Genomic DNA, 20064 nt, shown 5'->3' with positions numbered 1-20064 from the left:
CAACATATCTATAATTTTTGATTATTCCATGCTATTATATTATCTGTTTTGGATGTTTTATATGCATTTATATGCTATTTTATATGATTTTTGGGACTAACCTATTAACCTAAAACCCAGTGCCAGTTTCTGTTTTTTCCTTATTTTTGAGTTTCGCAGTAAAGGAATATCAAACGGAGTCCAATTGAGCTGAAAATTTACGACGATTGTTTTTGGACCAAAAGAAGCCCACGGAGTACCGAAGATGCATCAGAAGAGTCCCGAGGCCACCACAAGGGTGGAGGGCGCCCCCACCCCCCTAGGGCACGCCCTCCGACCTTGTGGGCCCCTCATGGACTCCCCTAACTTGTTCTCGACGCCAACACCTCTTATATATATCCCCAAATTAACCTCCAGAACAGAAACTAGATCGAGAGTTCCGCCGCCGCAAGCCTCTGTATCCACGGAAACCCAATCAGGACCCTGTTCCGGCACCCTGCCCGAGGGGGAATCCATCACCGGTGGCCATCTTCATCATCCCGGCGCTCTCCATGACGAGGAGGGAGTAGTTCACCCTCGGGGCTGAGGGTATGTACCGGTAGCTATGTGTTTGATCTCTCTCTCGTGTTCTTGATTTGGCACGATCTTGATGTACCGCGAGCTTTGCTATTATAGTTGGATCTTATGATGCCCCCCCCCTCTACCTTCTTGTACTGGATTGAGTTTTCCTTTTAAAGTTATCTTATCGGATTGAGTCTTTAAGAATTTGAGAACACTTGATGTATGTCTTGCATATGTTTATCTGTGGTGACAATGCGATATTCACGTGATCCACTTGATGTATGTTTTGGTGATCAACTTGCTGGTTATGTGACCTTGTGAACTTATGCATAGGGGTTGGCACACGTTTTCGTCTTGACTCTCCTGTAGAAACTTTGGGGCACTCTTTGAAGTTCTTTGTGTTGGTTTGAATAGATGAATCTGAGATTGTGTGATGCATATCGTATAATCGAACCCGCGGATTACTTGTGGTGACATTGGAGTATCTAGGTGACATTAGGGTTTTGGTTGATGTGTGTCTTAAGGTGTTATTTTAGTACGAACTCTAGGGCTATTTGTGACACTTATAGGAATAGCCCAATAGATCGATCAGAAAGAATAACTTTGAGGTGGTTTCGTACCCTACAATAATCTCTTCGTTTGTTCTCTGCTATTAGTGACTTTGGAGTGCATTATGTTATCATTGTTGAGAGAACTTGCACTAGTAACCCTAGGCCTTGTTTCGAAGCATTGCAATACCGTTTTCGCTCACTTTTGTTACTAGTTACCTTGCTGTTTTTATATTTTCAAATTACAAAAACCTATATCTATCATCCATATTGCAATTATATCACCATCTCTTCGCCGAACTAGTGCACCTATACAATTTACCATTGTATTAGGTGTGTTGGGGACACAAGAGACTCTTTGTTATTTGGTTGCAGGGTTGTTTGAGAGAGACCATCTTCATCCAACGCCTCCCACGGATTGATAAACCTTAGGTCACCCACTTGAGGGAAATTTGCTACTGTCCTACAAACCTCACTTGGAGGCCCAACAACGTCTACAAGAAAAAGCTTGTGTAGTAGACATCACACACCATAAGGTAACAACATGCGAAGCAACCTTTTTTTTGCCTTGAAGATCAACATGGTGAAAGCTTATGATCGTGTCGAATGGAACTATCTTCATCGTTGTTTGTTTAAGCTTGGCTTTGCCCGGGTTCAGATTGAGTATGTTATGAGGTGTGTTTGGATTATCCTAGGGAGCGCATGTACCTCGAGGGTTGCAGAAGGATGAATGACGGCGACTGCGACGTCGCCACCGGCCATGATTCCCCCTCACTCTGCTTCCACTCGTTATTTTTCAGAGACTGCTTCCGCCATGAACAAAGTGCGCGCTGAGGAGACGTGAACGCGCACCCCGCGCGCCCATTTGGGCCAGCCCACTTTGCAGTGCATTATGCCCCCTGTTTTTTTCGTTTCTTTTTTTGCTTTTTGCTTTTGTTTCCTTCTTCTTGAAATAATTTAGGATATAAAAAAGATCCAAATTTCAAAGAAAATGAATTTTTAAAAATTGTATGGGAAATCATAAAATGTTTGTTATTTTTAAAAATGTTCAGGAAATCATAAAATCTACATGGATTTAAAAAATGAGATTATAAAATTGATGTATATAAATAGGATAAGATATATATTTTTTAGGAAATCATAAAATGTTCGTGAATTCAATAAATGTTCATGATTTGCATTAATTAATCTATGGAAAATAGATGTATGTAAATACGATAAGATATAAAATGAGAATAGGCTTATTTATGAATATAGAAGGCATTAATACCATGAAATTCTAAATGAGCATTACTACCAAAAGATCCAAAGTGGGCATTAGTACCATTAGATAAAAAATTAGCATTAGTATTCATAGATTGGACCCGAATAAACAAAGGCATTAGCATTAGTAACATGATATCTAAAACAATTGTGTGTATCACATTTATGAACATTACACGTATTAATATCAAGAGATCCAAAATGAGCACCAATGTATCTATGTGAATTTGTTACAGATAATAATCATTTGAATGCCGATGATCAAGATGTATTGCATTAATGAATCTATGAAAAGATAGATATATGAAAATGATAAGATATAAAATTAAAGTATACTTATTTGCGAATATGTGCACGTGAATACCACAAGATAAAAAGTTTGCATTAATACATCGATATTCAAATTGAGCGTTATTATTAATAGATTTGACTCGGATACACAAGTGCACCAGCATTCGTTACAAGAGATGCAAAATGAGCATACTACATTTACGAATATTACACGTATTAAAATAAGGAGATCCAAAATCAGCATAAATATATATATGTGAATTTATTTGACAATAGCATTCGGATATCCATGGTCAAGTTGTATTGCATTAATCCATCTACGGGATTTTTTTGCCTTCAATCCATCTCTCTCTCTCTCTCTCTCTCTCTCTCTCTATATATATATATATATATATATATATATATATATATATATATGTATATATGTACAAGAAAATTATCAAATGAGTCTTATTTATAAATAGAAAGGGAATTAATACCATGATATAAAAAATAAGAATTCATACCGCGAGATCCAAAGAGAGCATTATTACTACAAGATCCAAAATGAGCACCAGTGTATCTATGTGAATTTATTTAACAAGAGCACTTGGATATTCACGGTCAAGTTTTATTGCATTAATCCATCTACAGGTTTGTTTCCTTCAATCCATCTGCGATAATTAGATGTATATACGTATGAGAAAATATCAAATGAGACTTATTTATATATATAGAGGGCATTAATACCATGAGATCAAAAATAGGAATTAATACCACGACATTCAAAGAGAGCATTACTACTACGAGAGCCAAAATGACCACCAGTGTATCTAAGTGAATTTATTTGACAATAGCATTTGGATATCCACGGTCAAGTTGTATTGCATTAATCCATCTACGGGAATTAGATGTATATATGTCCGAGAAAAATATCAAATGAGACTTATTTATAAATATAAAGTGCATTAGTACCACGATATCAAAAATAAGAATTAATACCATGATATAAAAAATAAGAATTAATACCACGAGATCCCACGAGAGCATTATTACTACGAGATCCAAAATGAGCACCAGTGTATCTATGTGAATTTATTTGACATTTGCATTTGGATATCCATTGTCAGGTTGTATTGCATTAATCCATCAACGGGAATTAGATGTATATATGTATTAGAAAATATCAAATGAGACTTATTTATAATTATAGAGGGCATTAATACCACGAGATCAAAAATAAGAAACCACGAGATCCAAAGGGAGCATTACTACTACGAGAGCCAAAATGAGCACTAGTTTATCTATGTGAATTTATTTGACAATAGCATTTGGATATCCATGGTCAAGTTGTATTGCATTAATCCATCTACGGGATTTATTTTTTTGCCTTCAATCCATCTACGGGAATTAGATGTATATATGTCCGAGAAAAATATCAAATGAGACCTATTTATAAATATAAAAGACATTAATACCACGATTTCAAAAAATAAGAATTAATACCATGATATAAATAATAAGAATTAATACCATGAGATCCAAAGAGAGCATTATTACTACGAGATCCAAAATGAGCACCAGTGAATTTATTTGACAATGGCATTTGGATATCGATTGTCGGGTTATATTTTATTAATCCATCTATGGGAATTAGATGTATATATGTATTAGAAAATATCAAATGAGACTTATTTATAAATAAAGGGAGCATTAATACCATGAGATCAAAAATATGAATTGGTTAGTGCCCGCTGGTTGGTCTATTTCAGTGGCAGACATAGGTTAGTGCCCGCCACAACAACTGTAGGTAGGAATTGTTGCATTTCTCTCTGCCCGCCAATGTTGTGCGTAGTAGAAGTGGCAAGCACCTTTGGCGCTCGGCACTGGTAACAATGTAGGCCTACAGAAGAATTGTTGCTGCGGCAACAGTTTCCGCTACCGGGGTAACATTTTAAAGATGCGGTTGCAACATTTTTGTACTTGATCATTACATTGCATTACATATACAGAATGTTGTCTCACCATTCAATCAATCAACTACATGCATAAAACACATGAGAATGTCGATACAATAATTATGAGTGTTAGTGAAGCAAACATATAGTATAGGAAGTGCACGACCAAAAACATGTCTCGACACGTCATGAACATTTCCACAAGTTGTTTTGCAGAGGTATATCTACCGACTTGGGTAGTCGCTTGCAATCCATGACCGCAATATGTTTTCGACTCGGTGAAGTCGTTCTCCATCTGGCTCTGGCTTGAAGTGGAACTTCCCGTCCTCATTTACAACCTCCATGTTGATGATTTTGGCCAACACCATTGGGGGGTGCTCATGGTCTCTTAATAATTCCCCTATGTCCATGTTCCTCCCCTTCTCCTCGAACACTTGATGATCTAGCTATGATTTCGCAAATATTGGCTTTCTTCAAATATTCATCCATGTTGGCCATGGCAGTAGCCAGACCTTTGTGAGGTTTTCACATTTGGTTCTTGGTAGCAACAAGCGCTCATGATCAACTTGAATTCTGAATGTTGTGTTATCATTTTTTGTAGTTCTTAAACTTTCGTAGAGCATCATTCATAACTTCCTCCAAACAGGTCCAATGCTTTTGAGGGTCTATCTTCGAATTGAAGAAATAAGCCAAGCCCTGCATCGACAATAGTGCGACTACGATTCAATGTCGGTCGCTGCGCAAAAAATTGAAGAAATCAACATGGATGAGATCAAACCACAAGGCCATGTATATGTTTTAGAATAAAGGAGTGAACGTTAAAGACATACTTGTGCGGTATGGTACAAAAAAGTTTCCTTATATGCAGTTGATCCTTTCCCCCATCGCTTTGGGTTCATGCAACACAATGGCTGGCTTTTCTCGTCGGTGCTGATAAACATTGCCCAATTCTCTAGCATTTCCACGTTCACTCACTTTGCAGGTTCACAAAATAGGTCAAGGCGGAATGCTTCAAAGGTATCCCCTGTTTGTGGCACAGATCGATGACAACCAATCAGGAGAAGCATATGCCCACACGCCACAAGGAACTTGAGAATTGCCTTTTGCTGGTCATGCTTCCCTCCCAATCAACTGCTAGTTCTGCATGTGAATACAAAGTGTACGATAAAGAGCTTGCGATCATAATCCATGACAAACTGGACAATACTCTGTGCCAACTGTAGCAAATATTTTTCAAGAGCAATCACACAAAAACTGTGAGAACTAATATCTCGTCTCTGATGGGTCAATCTAGAATCTCCAATTCCAATCTACCCTGCAAGATTATGAAATTTATAGTATGTTTTTCATGATCGTGCTGCTAAGATCGTGATACTACTTACCCTTAGCACTCGAGGACTCCTCACCGGGGTAGACACTAGAACATAAAACCGATTGCAACACGTGAACAATGTGATTGGTCAAATCGGAACGGCGATCTAAATTGGGTAAATATGATTTGCTTGTTCACGATATTTAGGGTCATTCGGTAATACGGCCATAACATTGTCATATGAACTCTGTTTGAGGTCTACGACCGGTCAAATCATTCAGAAGAAGTTATAGTTGACCTTGACCAACTATGTTGGTTTCGGCAACGTTTTGAGGGTCAAATTCGGCTCCCAAAATTGAGTTTCGGATGACATTATTTTGGTGACTGGAATACTTGCGATTGTTATAGCACATGAGATTTTGCAGATACACTGAACGTTCTGAAGTGAATTTTCTGCAAAGTACACTGAATGTTCTGAAGTATACGATATTGTGAATTTCGGTGAGTGACCAAAACATTCCAGCCATTCGGTGCCTGCAAAGTACACTGAATGTTCTGAAGTGAATTTCTGAACGAGACAGTTTGCGATGCCTCGAAAATCCATGTCGGATCTCAAGTTCAAAGTAGGAAGTGGCCATACCTATAACTTGTCAGTTCATCAACAACACCTTCACTGTTGTCATGTCAGATTTTGCAGATACTCGTCGTTCCTGGCATCGTCTTCAGCTTGCGAACATGCATCTGCCGATGAAGTGTACTAACTAGCGCTCTGTATATGTTATCAGGTGTGGAAAATGTGATAGACCATACACACCACACAAGATGCATATACTGTTATGCTGCAATTGGCCATCAAGCTGCTGGTGGCGTCTGATCTGGTACAAGGTAAAAGGACAAGCTGCTGGTGGCAACTGCTGGCCCAGATGACAATCGGTTCTTGGGGAACACAACGGAACGAGGATCAACCTGATGAGAAGACTTGCAGTTCTGAATGCAGACCCACTTTGTTTACTAGTACTCAAAGCTCTGTTTTTCAGAGATGGCCAGTCTGTTTCTCTCCTTTTGTTGCTGCCACTATACTCTGTACATGTTTGTGAACAAAGAACGAGTATTGCGTATGTCATTATCTATGTTCTGCAAATTTAAGTTGACGTAATACGACTGCTCTGCTATGCCGTTAACTTCGCAAGTTTCATCGGTTTCACTCCGCAAGTTACAGTTTTGTCACAAAAAAGTATGCTGCTATGCCATTAATTCAATGGACTACAACTCACAAGATGCCTATACTGCTATGCTGCAACTGGCCATCACACTGAAATACATATGAACAATCAACTCAATATCTGAAATATACACAGGATGCTCGCAGTGAGCCTAGCTCACTTGGGTTCCTTTCCTCATGAACTCAGTTTCGAATTTCCACATCGGCAGTTCCTCCAACACGTCTTGTAATGCTTGTCTCCCCAGAGGTAAAGTTGACACAGAATCACATGACATCATGATTGTTACGGGCCTGCGCCACCAACCTGGGTATCTGCTGCCACTTTGGGGTCTTCTTTGGGCTTTTCTTTTCTATGGCAGAAGACTGACAGTGCTGCGTAGAGCCCAATGTAGGCCAACACAGGAACGATGAGGACCATGACATTCCTGGATGTTTCCCACTTCCTAGTACTGCCTGCTGCGTATGCCACCAGGAGGCCCATCATGTCCAGCAAGATGGCCGTATGCATTGGCCAGAGTGGCCATGTGCCTTCGTCGGTCGGCTCCGGGTCATTATCGGTCGGCTTCTGGTCTTTCTGGGCCGACTCTGTGTCTTTCTTGGACAACATTGTTTCTTTCTCGGGCGACTTCGGGTCTTTCACGGGCAACATCATCGACTGAAGCAGCATGACCGACTTTGGTTCTTTCTTGGGCGACTTTGTGTCTTTCTCGGGCAACATCGTCAATGGAAGCAGCATGACGACCACCACAATTGAGGCCATGAAGGAGGTGGAGTTACTGTAGAAGAAAGCATTGTACCGGTCCTTGTTGATGTCACGGAGAATGGGGTTGCCAGCAGAGTGCCCATCATTGTTGTCTTGCCATAGGCCGCCTGGTGGTTTTAGGCCTGTCTGGTATGTCATACTTGCAGCCAGGATCCCTAGCAGCGTCAAGTATTGAAGTTTTTCTTTCTTCTTGCTGCCGCTGCTCTTGTTGCTGTTGCTGCCGCTGCTCTTGGGAGTTACTGGCACTTTATCTTTGGGTTTGCCAAATAAAGGGAATAACCGGAAAAGGACTAGCAGCAAGGCTATGAAGGCAACCACCGCGCCGACCAAGGTCAATACATAGATGGAGGTCTTGAGATGCCGGGAGCTTCCGGCAGCGTAGGCACCCATAAGGCCAAATGTGCCCACCAGCATGCACACATAGAGCGCATAACAACGTATGCCCGGCCTGTATAGCTTCGGATTGACAAGAAGAAGGATGAGGGTTACGGATGCCATGAAGCTCGCCGCGTTGCAGTAGAAGAATGCATAGTAACGACGAGGGTAATGATGAAGAAGGACCGGGAAACCCGCACGGAGACCAAGCCCTTGGTCGTCTGCCAACCAGAAGCCACCAGGCGGGGTGAGTCCAGCTTGGTACGTGAGGGTGGCCGCCAAGATAGCGACCAACAATAGCACCCTGCGCTTGTCATCAAGTTCCTTTAGTGCAGCATGATCCTCCGGATCGGGATCATGTTCTCTGATGATGATATGGACGATGACGTAGACCAGGACGATGCCTGCCAAGGCAACAATATAGATGGATGTGATTACATCCCTAGTGCTTCCGGCGCCATAGGCAGTGACGAGGCCGAATAGGTCGAACACGAGGGTTACTTCCAGCGTGTGTCGCGTGAGTAGAAACTTGCTCTGGAGCATCATGTTGACGACCAGAGATGTGATGAAGGCTGCCGAGTTGCTATAGAAGAACACTTTGTACCTAGTAGGATGTGTGGTTTGGAGCACCGGGTGGCCCATCTTATGCCCGTCTCGATCGTCTTGCCAGAGGCCGCCCGGTGGATCTAGTCCTGCTTGGTAAGTGATGGTCACCACAAGAGTAGCAAGGAGCATAACAAGATAACGGGTGTTTTGTAGGTGGTCATCGTCCGTGTCTCTGTAAGTACCTGCAATTCATCCAATCAATAAGTTATATGCAACTAACTAGTAGATAAAATGAACAGGTTTCTATATTCATTTGAAATCCATTAATATAGATTAGATATACACGCACAAACCTAAACATTTCAATTTTTACAAACGATAAAAGAAATTAATGATCGAATATGTGATCATGTGACTCGTGACCTTTCATAGATAGATGGAGTAAGGTATGGGTAGGTAGGTAGGTAGGTAGAGGTAGCGTGTCATACCTGAAGGAATGCCAAGATGGGCCAGTTTCTTGAAGAATTTCAAGACGGAATTATGCATTTTCGTGAGGGGCTTCCAATGGAAAACAAGCGCCAGCAGCAGGCATACACCGACAGGCACCATAAGGACCATGACAGTGTTGTCAGCCTCTCTGCAGCTCCCAGCCGCATAGGCCCCCATGAGGCCCAGCAGAGCAACGACGATCAACCCGCAGGGCGCTGCAAGCCGCTTTGGGATGGACTTTCCCCCAAACATCATCTTCTTTTTCCCAAACAACATACTCTTCCCGAGCATCTTCCTCTCCAGGAGAACCACGATGATGAGCAAGGACAAAGCGAATGAGGTGGTGTTGCAGAGGAAGAAGGCGCGGTACCGGCCACGGGCTTGTAACACCGGGTCGCTCACATGATGACCATCCTCGGCGCTGCTCCAGAACCCACCAGGCGGGCTCAGCCCGGCAACGTATGTGATGGTGACCGCGAAGGTTGCGAGCAGCATCAACACATCAACCATCTCCTTCTCAGCACGGTCTTTGGAGTCGGCTGCAAGTGACTCAATTGTGTTGATCATCGTCGTGACTCGCTTCATGGCGAGGATGCCTTTGAGGTTGCCACCAGTGGTCTTGATTGGGCTGGTGGCGGCACGGACCTTGTGAGCCCATTTGATGAGGACCTTCACCATAAAGGAGAAGAAAACAGAGATGATGGCCAATAGCAAAATGCAGAAGACCACCAGCGCGTAGACTGTTGTGAACGCATCCCGGCAGCTCCCGGCGCCATAGGCACCGATGAGGCTGAGTAGATCAAGCATCATGACGATCTGCAGCGCCACTGTCCAGGCAGGTTTGTTCCTCGGCAGGATGATGAGGATGAGGGAGACCACGAGCGACGCGGCGAGGGCAGTGGCGTTGCAGTAGTAGAAGGCGAGGTACCGGCGGTAGTGAGTGTCCCGAAGAATCGGGTCGCCGGCGAGGTGCCCCCCTGGGTTGCCCTGCTCCCAGGACCCCCCGGGCAGGTTCAGCCCGGCGCCGTACGTCACCGTGGCCACCAGAGTCGACAGCAGCAGGAGCTGCTCCTTGAACTCGTACAGCTTCGAGTCCCCGACCTTAGAAATGTCAGGAGCTCCAACATGTTTGTCAGGGCCTGCTCCTCCTCCCTGGCTCTGCTTTGCGGATGATGCAGCTGCAATTTCAGGGTCGTACTGGGGGGAAGCCATTTTCTTTATTTGCTATCAAATGGATGGGCTCTAGCTAGAGTATATATCATCCCTCAGGCGTTGCATGTTACCAAGTCAAGAGTCAAATGCACGGTGGCCAGCTGGAACTGATGTGAACTTGGAGTCGTGTCCCTATGCTGTGTGTGATCAGACAAGACTAGCACTCCATGGTCAATTTTATATCCACCATAAGCTTCTTGCCTAATTATCTTTTGTGTGACCGCACAAGACTCGGCAGCTTCCTATCTTCTTCACCTAATATACATAATTAAACATTCCCAACCAACATTAATAAATGTACAGCTGCATTCATACATAATATTTTTCGTCTTCGAATTGTGTTATTAGCAAGCTCCAATCAATCATGCACCAACCGCTGTATTTTATGCTAGAATAGACCAGTATGCGAGATTACGGTTCAGACTAGGATCTGTCGACCATAATCTGCATAGACACAATCGTGATGGTCCAGACGTGACATCATTTTAGGTACAGTTATGAAGATGAACTGGTTGTGATCTGGTTGATGCAGTTATGAAGATGGTCTGTAAAATATTACTACCTCCGTTCCTGAATTATAAGATGTTTTGGCAGTTTAAACTGAACCAAACATAGGGTGTATCACTCAAGTTAAATCTACGAAAATACATCTGATGTGAATTATTTAGATATATACAGTTAAGTAACTCCTTTACAGCTACCTCATTTCCGGACATGGACACCATGTGCTTTGCCATAAATGTGGAGGACCAGTGTGCCTGATCGATCGATCAATCGGCTGTCCCTTTGTATCGTCAACTACCAGCTGATGGGATATGTTTGGGGTTAGTGCTTGGTAGCTGGAACAGAAGGCCCTCCCACATGTAAACTTGGAATCAAAGGGTTATGTATAATTTGTGTATTTCCAGACCAAGACTTCACGATTCTATATAGCCGTAGCTTTTCAGTGAGAGACCCGCTGACTCCCCAATTGATGATTAAATATCATCAAGTACTTCCAATTTGCAGTCAGAAATGTACAATCTACCCTGTCTATGACCAGAGATATTATTATTACTAGCGCGCTTGAATCAATCAAGAACTAACTACTGTATTTATTACTCTACATGATATGCATTGACAAGGAGCTCAATTATTCCTCCCGTTCTTTCTTCAAAGGGTTATTATAGAGGACGATGTGGAACTTTGGTTCTCAGGGTCCTGAGAGGGCATTATCTGTACCGAGCAGTCATGCGTGGTCTAAAATAGGGTCTAGCATATTGTACATGTACACGTATTTGTATACGTATGTAATTGTATTTTGATCATCTATATATTGAGACGTGAGGCTGGATGTTAGCCACCCATGCAAAACCCTAAACCTACCTCTTCAACTTGGTATCAGATAGCCACCGGGCCGTCGCGCGTACCCTACGCCGCCGCCGCCCGATCCATCCGCCGCCGCCGCGTGCCGCCCTTCCGTGCCGCAGCCGCCGTGAGGTCCCTTCTCCGCCGCCATGCGCCGCCCTACTCCGCGCCGCCGCGATGTCGTCCGCCGCCCTTTCGCTCTCCAACAGCGTCGGCACCATCACCTCGCCCGCGGCTGCCACCGTCCCCGCCGCACTCGCCGTTCCGGCGAACTCCGTCCGTCTTGGCCGCCACAACTTCATGCTGTGTGTGTGGGGGGGGGGGGGGCATCGCCGGCACCGTCTTAGCCGGTGCCAACCTTCATGGCTACCTCGACGGCACCGCGGCGGCACCCGACAAGACCATCGCCGTGGGGACTGGCGATGCCGCGACGACCGCCGCTAATCCGGCGTACCACCATTGGTGGACTCAGGACCAGAAGGTCAAGGGCCTCCTTCTCACCTCCATGGAGGAGGACATCGCCTGTCAGCTCATCAGCTGCGAGACGGCGCAGGCGGTATGGACGGCCGTCGGTGCCATGTACGGCACGCAGAGCCGCGCCAACGTCCGTCACATCCGGCGTCAACTTCAGACGCTGAGGAAGGAGGAGATGTCCGCAGCTGAGTACATGCACAAGATGAAGGCCCTCGCCGACACCATGGTTGCCGCCGGCTCTCCGATTCGTGATGATGAGCTTATTGATCACATCCTCACATGACTCGGCTCCGCCTACAACCCCATCGCCGCCTCCCTGGGTGTGAGTAACGCACCTATGCCCTACTCCAGCTTCTACTCGCTCGTCTTGTCGTTCGAAGCGTTGCAGGCTCAGCAGAGTGCGTCGGAGGGGTGGACTCCCTCGGCTAACGTCGTGGCTCGCTCGGGCCCCTACGGCCATGGCGGACGTGCTCCCTACTCGGAGCCCTACCTCTCCCAGGGTGGGGGTCGCCCAACCGATGGCAAATGCCAGCCCGGGCAAGGCCGCCAAAGCGGCAACGGCGGCCCCAACGGTGGCCGCGACCGCAACTCCTCCTACGCCGGCAATGGTCGGCAAGGTGGTGGGGGTAACGGTGGCACCAACAACGGCGGTGGTGGCCGTCACAACAACCGCTGGCGCCCTCGGTATCAAATTCGCAAAAACTGGGGGCATGAAGCCGATGATTGCCGCAAGCGCTATGACCAGGACCACAACACTCGCTCCGCCAACTCGGCCTCCACCAACACCGTCGACTATCCTTGGGTACTAGACACCGGGGCTACGGATCACCTGACGAGTGATCTTGAACGCTTCCAGGTTCACGAGCGCTATGATGGCAAGGACCAGGTTCAGGTGGCCAATGGTGCAGGTTTGTCTATTTCACACATTGGTCATTCCCGTTTACCTGGTTCATCTCTAAAACTGCGCAACATCCTTCATGTTCCACACATCCAAGAGCATCTTCTTTCTGTCTATCGCCTTGTTTGTGATAATGACGTGTTTGTTGAATTTCACCGTCGTATTTTCTTTGTTAAGGACAAAGCAACCAGGCGTGTCATTCTTCAAGGTAGCAGTCGTGGGGGGTCTATCCGATTCCCTTTACTCGTGCATCGTCCTCGTCATCTCACCATGCTTCATTGAGTGTCCGAGTTTCGTCGCCGCAATGGCATCAACATCTAGGTCATCCTACCAATAATGTGGTCACCTCCATTGTTCGGAGCCATGATCTTCGCTGTTCTAGTTCAAATACTTCACCATTAGTGTGTGATGCATGTCAGTGTGCTAAGAGTCATCAACTACCGTATTCTACATCTTATCATGTCACTACTGTACCTCTTGAATTAATACATTCAGATGTTTGGGGTCCCGCTATTGCGTCTTCGGAGGGGGGGGGGGTACAAGTATTATGTTAGTTTTGTTGATGATTACACGCTTCACTTGGATTTATTTGCTTAAACATAAGTCTGATGTTAAGCAAGTCTTCTATAACTTCCAGGCTCATGTCGAACGCCTTTTGGATTGCAAAATCAAGGCCGTTCAGTCCGACTGGGATGGTGAATACCACAAGCTCCATCGCATTTTCAACGCACGGGCATCTCCCACCATGTGTCGTGTCCACATACATCTCAGCAGAACGGTATTGCCGAGCACAAACACCATCATTTGGTCGAGACCGACCTCGCCTTATTGGCGCACTCGTCTCTCCCACTCCGGTTTTGGGATGAGGCTTTTCTTACGGCTTGTTATCTCATCAACCGTATGCCCGCTCCGGTTCTCAACAAAGACACGCCCCTGTTCCGCCTGTTTCATGTTCAGCCCAATTATTCCTCTCTCAGGATTTTTGGTGCGCTTGCTGGCCTAGTCTCCGCAAGTATAATGCTCACAAGCTGGAGTTCCGTTTCAAGATGTGTGTCTTTCTTGGTTATAACCCTCTGCATAAGGGCTATAAGTGTCTTGATCGCACCTCGGGTAGGATCTACATTTCTCATGATGTTGTTTTTGACGAGTCAGTTTTCCCTTACTCCAGCCCATGTGTCTTGGTTGACATTGCTTCTATTGAGCACGCCCTCACTTTTCCATCTAATGAACCGGTTTCGGATGTCCATGTGCGGAAATACGACCTGTCCTATTTGTCACCTGACTTGTTTTCTGCAGATGCTGCTCTAATTTCTTCTCAGGAACCCGTTGTCGCACCTGCATCCGCCGGCACGATCGACGTGCATGGCCCCAACGTGCATGCCACACCTCCCGAGGCAGCCTTGTCGGCCTCGCCCGCGGGCTCGTCCGCGGTCCCGTCTGCCTCGCCCGCTGGCGCGACTGCGGGCCCGACTGGGTCGCCCGCTGCGTCCCCTGCCTCGCCTGGGTCGGCTCAGCACGCCTCACCTTCTTCTGTCGTCGCCGGGTCGCCAGCCGCGTCGCCTGGGTTGCCGTCTCAGCCTAGCTCTCCCTCGTCGCCTGCTTCGGCCTAGGCCGACGCGTCACCCCGGCCCGTGTCGCCTGTTGCTGACGATCATTCAGCCGCGACACCACTGGCTGGGTCTCCCTCGTCGCCGCCACCATCTACCGGTGATGTAGCTCCGGGGCACACTATGGTCACCCGTCACCGCGATCATACGCGTAAGGCCAAGACATACACGGATGGCACGGTACGGTACGACACTCGTCGGCGTGCATTCTTCACCGCACCCACTTCTCATCGTGACACTCTTGGTGAACCGGCTTGGCGTGCCGCCATGTCTGAGGAATTTGCTGCCCTTCGTCACATGAACACGTGGGTGTTGGTGCCTCGGCCTCCTGGTGTTAATATTGTGGGCTGCAAGTGGATTTTTAAGACCAAGCATTGTCCGGTGGTTGTGTTGACAAGCACAAAGCTCGCCTCGTTGCTCGCGGTTTTACTCAACAGCAAGGGATCGACTATGGAGATACTTTCAGCCCTGTGGTGAAGCCTACCACGGTTAGTTTGGTCCTCTCTCTTGGTGTCTCCCACGGTGGTGTCTTCGACAGATTAATGTGAGTAATGCTTTTCTCCACGGTTTTTTGGCCGAAGATGTCTACATGCAGCAACCCCCTGGTTTTGAGGATGCTTGTTATCCCTCTCATGTCTGCAAACTCCAGCGGTCCATCTACGGGCTCAAACAGTCGCCGCGTGCCTGGTATGCTCGGTTGAGTCAGCGTCTCTCACAGCTTGGCTTTGTTCCCTCCAGGGCAGATGCATCCTTGTTCATATTTTCACATGGTGCTATTCAGATATACATGCTGGTGTATGTTGATGATATTGTGATTGCTGGTTCTACACCTACTGTGGTGGATCGCCTTGTGTAGTCTTTGTCTGCGAGTTTTCCCATCAAAGACTTGGGCAGACTGGAGTACTTTCTTGGCTTAGAAGCGTCCTTTCATTCAGGGGGCGTGACATTGACGCAGAAAAAGTATGCACTTGATCTTCTTCATTGCGTCAACATGGAGAACTGCAAGTCCACTTCTACTCCACTTGCGCCATCCGAGAGCCTCTCGCGTCACAGTGGTGCATTGCTGAGTACCGATGACTCTTTCAGGTACCGCAGTGTAGTTGGAGCACTTTAGTATCTGACACTCACTCGTCCAGACATCTCCTTTGCTGTGAACAAAGTGTGCCAGTTCCTGTCTCAGCCTACGGAGGTTCATTGGGAAGCAGTTAAGCGTATTCTGAGGTATGTCAAAGGTATGATAGACACGGGACTATGGATTCTTAAGTCCAGATTTACTGGAGTCAGTATATTCACTGATGCAGACTGGGCAGGTTGTGTTGATGACAGGCGTTCTACTAGTGGCTTTGCTGTATTTGTTGGACCTAATCTTATATCTTGGAGTTCTAAAAAGCAGCCTACAGTCTCGAGGTCTAGCACCGAGGCAGAGTATAAAGCATTGGCCAATGGCGCGGCTGAAGCCGTTTGGATAGACACAGTTCTCACAGAACTTGGAGTCACACGGCAGCGCACACCCATATTGTGGTGTGATAACTTAGGGGCAACTTACTTGACGGCGAATCCAGTGTTTCATGCTCGTACCAAACACATTGAGATTGATTTCCATTTTGTGAGAGAACGAGTAGTTGTTGGTAAACTGGAAGTCAAGTTTATCTCAACTGATGATCAGTTAGCGGATGTATTTACTAAACCCGCTACTCGACAGATGCTAGACCGTTTTAGAACCAATCTAAATCTTGTATGTAGTTCAGATTGAGGGGGCATGTAAAATAGGGTCTAGCATATTATACATGTACACGTATTTGTATACGTATGTAATTGTATTCTGATCATTTATATATTGAGACGTGAGGCTGGATGTTAGCCACCCACGCAAAACCCTAAACCTACCTCTTCAACTCGTGGAGCAAAGCCTGAATACATACTTAATACTTGATGTAATACCCCCTTCTTCCCGGAATAAGTGTCCTTGTCCCAGAATAAGTGGAACTTAAGTTGTACTAAATTAAGAACGCTTAATTTGGGACGGAGGGAGTACAAGTTTGTGGTGGCCATATGAGCATATGCTTTTTTGAGCTAGATATGCTTGAAACATAATCTCATTTTTAAGGCTATCGTATTGCTACTGACAGCGTATGGTGACAAAATCAATGCAACACATACCTGTTCGAGACCATTGACCTTACGAGAGCAATACAGCATCGAGGCATTTGCACTGCTACGTCATCCACTTTCTCATCATGATGTCACATTTGCAGAAGCAACACTGGATTGGACGGCGCAAGCTGGCGTCGCACATTAGGGCAAAATTAATGCAACACCTATTCAAACCAATGGCCTGGCGTTCGCCTTTATATAATTCCCATTGACATTAAGCTCTGTGTGAAAATATCAACCCATCAGTCCTGTGTTAAGCATCTAAGTACCCAGATTTTTGTTTCGTAAGTTTACAATTTTCAGCTCTATCAATTTTGCCATTTGGTTTTTCGTTTTAGTATCCTAACTCCCTAAGGACCGGATCTCTTTGAAGTAATGATCAGGACCCCACATTGCAGTAGTTATAATGTACTCCCTTCCTAACAAAATATAAGATGTTTTTGTGTAGTTTGCTACAAAAAAATGTCCTATATTTTGTTACAGAGGGAGCAAATAATAATCAGGGTATGTACTTTCCTAAGGCTTCTCACTTTCCTTGCCTTTGAAACTAAAAATCTTATAAGATTTGCCATTTTCCCTGTCTTAGAGAAAAAACTTACATATATATGGCGTACATTTTAGGAAGGAATACATAACTACATATTAGCTCCCTTGGTTGTTTTTTAAGTTTGTCCGAGTTGATGCCATCTGTACTAGACTACCGGCTAGTTAGGTACATCTGAAATAATTATTGAGGACTACTACAATTGGCTATGCCATACGTGCTAATGCATGTTTTTTTTAGAAAAGAATGATGACCCCGGCCTCTGCATCTGGACGATGCATACGGCCACTTTATTAATTATTCTCACAGGACCTTACAAAGAAATACAACAGTAAGACTAAAGCCGCCATCTAAGCAACAGACTATCGCTACACCTATCCAGTTGATGAAGGGGCTCAGATAGCCTGGACCTAATACCAAACAAGTATCGCAGCCAAACCTAACATCTAAGACTTGGGGTCCCATTCAGGACGCCTGCCTGGCATGGGTTTCACCGGTCCGGCGTGCACTCAGAGGCCGCCGCCGCCAACTGCCACCGCTCCATCTTCAGAACTGTACTGATGCATCAACCTTGCTCGGTCCGGCTATAGTCGACGCCACCACGACGCCCAACGACACCTCCTCCCTGCGTGCAAACAGCTAAGCACGTCGCGGTCGCCACTGATACACCTCAGCACCATGCTGCCAAGTACCACCAGCCGACACAGCTTGAAGTCTTTGGAAGATCTGTCGTGCACAGCACCTGCCGATCAGGCATGACAAAGCGTAGCACCTATCGGTCAGGCATGACTTGACATCTCCACCGAAGCTCCGTGCAAGGCGAAGCCGCTCCACCTCCAGCCTCTCTGAACGGGAGCACCCCAGGAAGACACGGCGAAGAGTTGAGCACCACAATCACCACGAGAGCCGGACCAGCCGACCGCCATGGCGAAGCGACACCACTAAAAAGAGAACCGCCGCCATCAGGAACGCCAAGAACGCGCTGCAGCTGTCCCACCTCCCGGCGTACCCAAAGCGGCGCCTTCAAGAAGGTGACCAAGCCGGGCACCGCGGCCGCCCAACCAAAGTTGTGGGTTTTCACCCGGGTGCAGGGGGAGGACGAGGGGGAGTGAGCTGGATCTCGAAGCCGCCTTCAAGAAGGAAACAGCGCCCGGAGCCCCGCCGGCGTCGTGGCCGCCGCAGCTGGCCAAGAAATTACTCCGATCCAGAGCTCGCAACCCCACATCCGCGCAGTCAGCCACCGGATCCGGCAGGACTGACGAGGAGGAAGCAGCAGCACGGGGGCATCGTCTTCAGATCTGGCGAAGGAGAGCAGCAGGGGATCCCTCCAACGCGGCACCCGCATCCACCGCCAACTCGCCGCCCACGCGGCCGGGAAGACGCCGCCCTCAACACCGGCGAGCGCCGCTCGCCCAGGACGCCGCCGCCCTCACCAGCAGAGGCCGCCGCCTCAAACCCTAAGCCCGAGCCCGAGCGGCGTTGCGGCCGAGGGCCTCGCCGCCACCCTCATCGGCGGTTCCCGTCTCCGGCGGCGGCGAGGACAGGAATCGAGAGGGGGGGAGGAGGACAGGGAGATAGGTCGCCCCCGAGTCGCCCTCGAGAGCGTGACGCGACGGAACGGGGGAACGGGGGCCTCCGTGCTAATGCATGTGATCAGATCCACTTTAATTGAGGCGCTGGCAAAGCATCCATGCGTGCTAGCATTCTGTGTTAACTACTACAGTTTAACTATGGTACTCACACGGGCCTTGAGAAGGTTACAAAGCTACAGTCAAGCGCCTTGAGTCTTCCACAAAGAAACTAGTACTTTCCTCATGACATGGGTTTCACTATAAAAGCACTGCAACTTTGCCTTCACTACCTAGTAGCTACCCCAAAACTGCAAATTCCAGAAGCTTCAAAGTTTCAGAGGTTGGCGCTTCATTAGCCAATATAAGAATCTATAACAAATCAATGATTGGATGATGTTCAGGTACAATTATAAAAATCTAAGGGCTAAATGATGCTTAGGTACAGGTATGAAGATATAACTTTCATACTTGTCATATAAAGGATGATCCACCGGGGAGATGGTTATTTTGCAGTTTGCCAGGAATTTCTGTCCCATTTCTTATTTTTCAACTGTGCGGTGCTTTTAATGGAGTACATGTTATTAGATTATGCCCTATATTTGCTTTGTAGGCAATAACAGTAGTGTTGGCTTTTCAGAATGGTAGGGCAACTTTAGTAAGTTTCCTGATTTTTTTTCCAAAAAGGGGGGACCCCCGGCCTCTGCATCAGAATGATGCATACGGTCATCTTATTAAACAAATAAATAGGTTCCAACAAGATCTTAAAGTCTCAAAACTAACAAAGAAGAGCTCACACAGAGCCAAAAGGGCTAGAAGACAAACTAGCCAAATAAAGGACGCCACAACCGGCCGGCAAAAGAAAGGTAGGTAAACTAATTGCCTATCCTATTGCATGACCGCCATCCAAACCGGTTGAAGATATTCCGTGCTACCATCTCCCAGCGGATAGACCCAGTAACCAAACGCTCCCT

The 20064-nt window shown here is 46.4% G+C and overlaps 1 protein-coding gene across 1 annotated transcript; it reads right to left on the bottom strand.

Annotated features, from left to right (window-relative positions):
• Positions 1 to 7058: 7058 nt before the first annotated feature.
• On the bottom strand, positions 7059 to 10498 carry LOC123170638 (uncharacterized). Its single transcript, XM_044588463.1, has 2 exons — positions 9286 to 10498; positions 7059 to 9039 (listed from the first exon to the last, which is right to left on the bottom strand). The coding sequence occupies exons 1-2, from the start codon at positions 10496 to 10498 to the stop codon at positions 7397 to 7399; spliced, it is 2856 nt and encodes a 951-aa protein (XP_044444398.1). The 3' UTR covers positions 7059 to 7396.
• Positions 10499 to 20064: the final 9566 nt, after the last annotated feature.

Source organism: Triticum aestivum, chromosome 7D (genome assembly GCF_018294505.1).
Source record: "Triticum aestivum cultivar Chinese Spring chromosome 7D, IWGSC CS RefSeq v2.1, whole genome shotgun sequence".
NCBI lineage: Eukaryota > Viridiplantae > Streptophyta > Magnoliopsida > Poales > Poaceae > Triticum > Triticum aestivum.
Note: the sequence above shows the minus strand (reverse complement) of the source record. Positions and strands in the feature narration are given on the sequence as shown.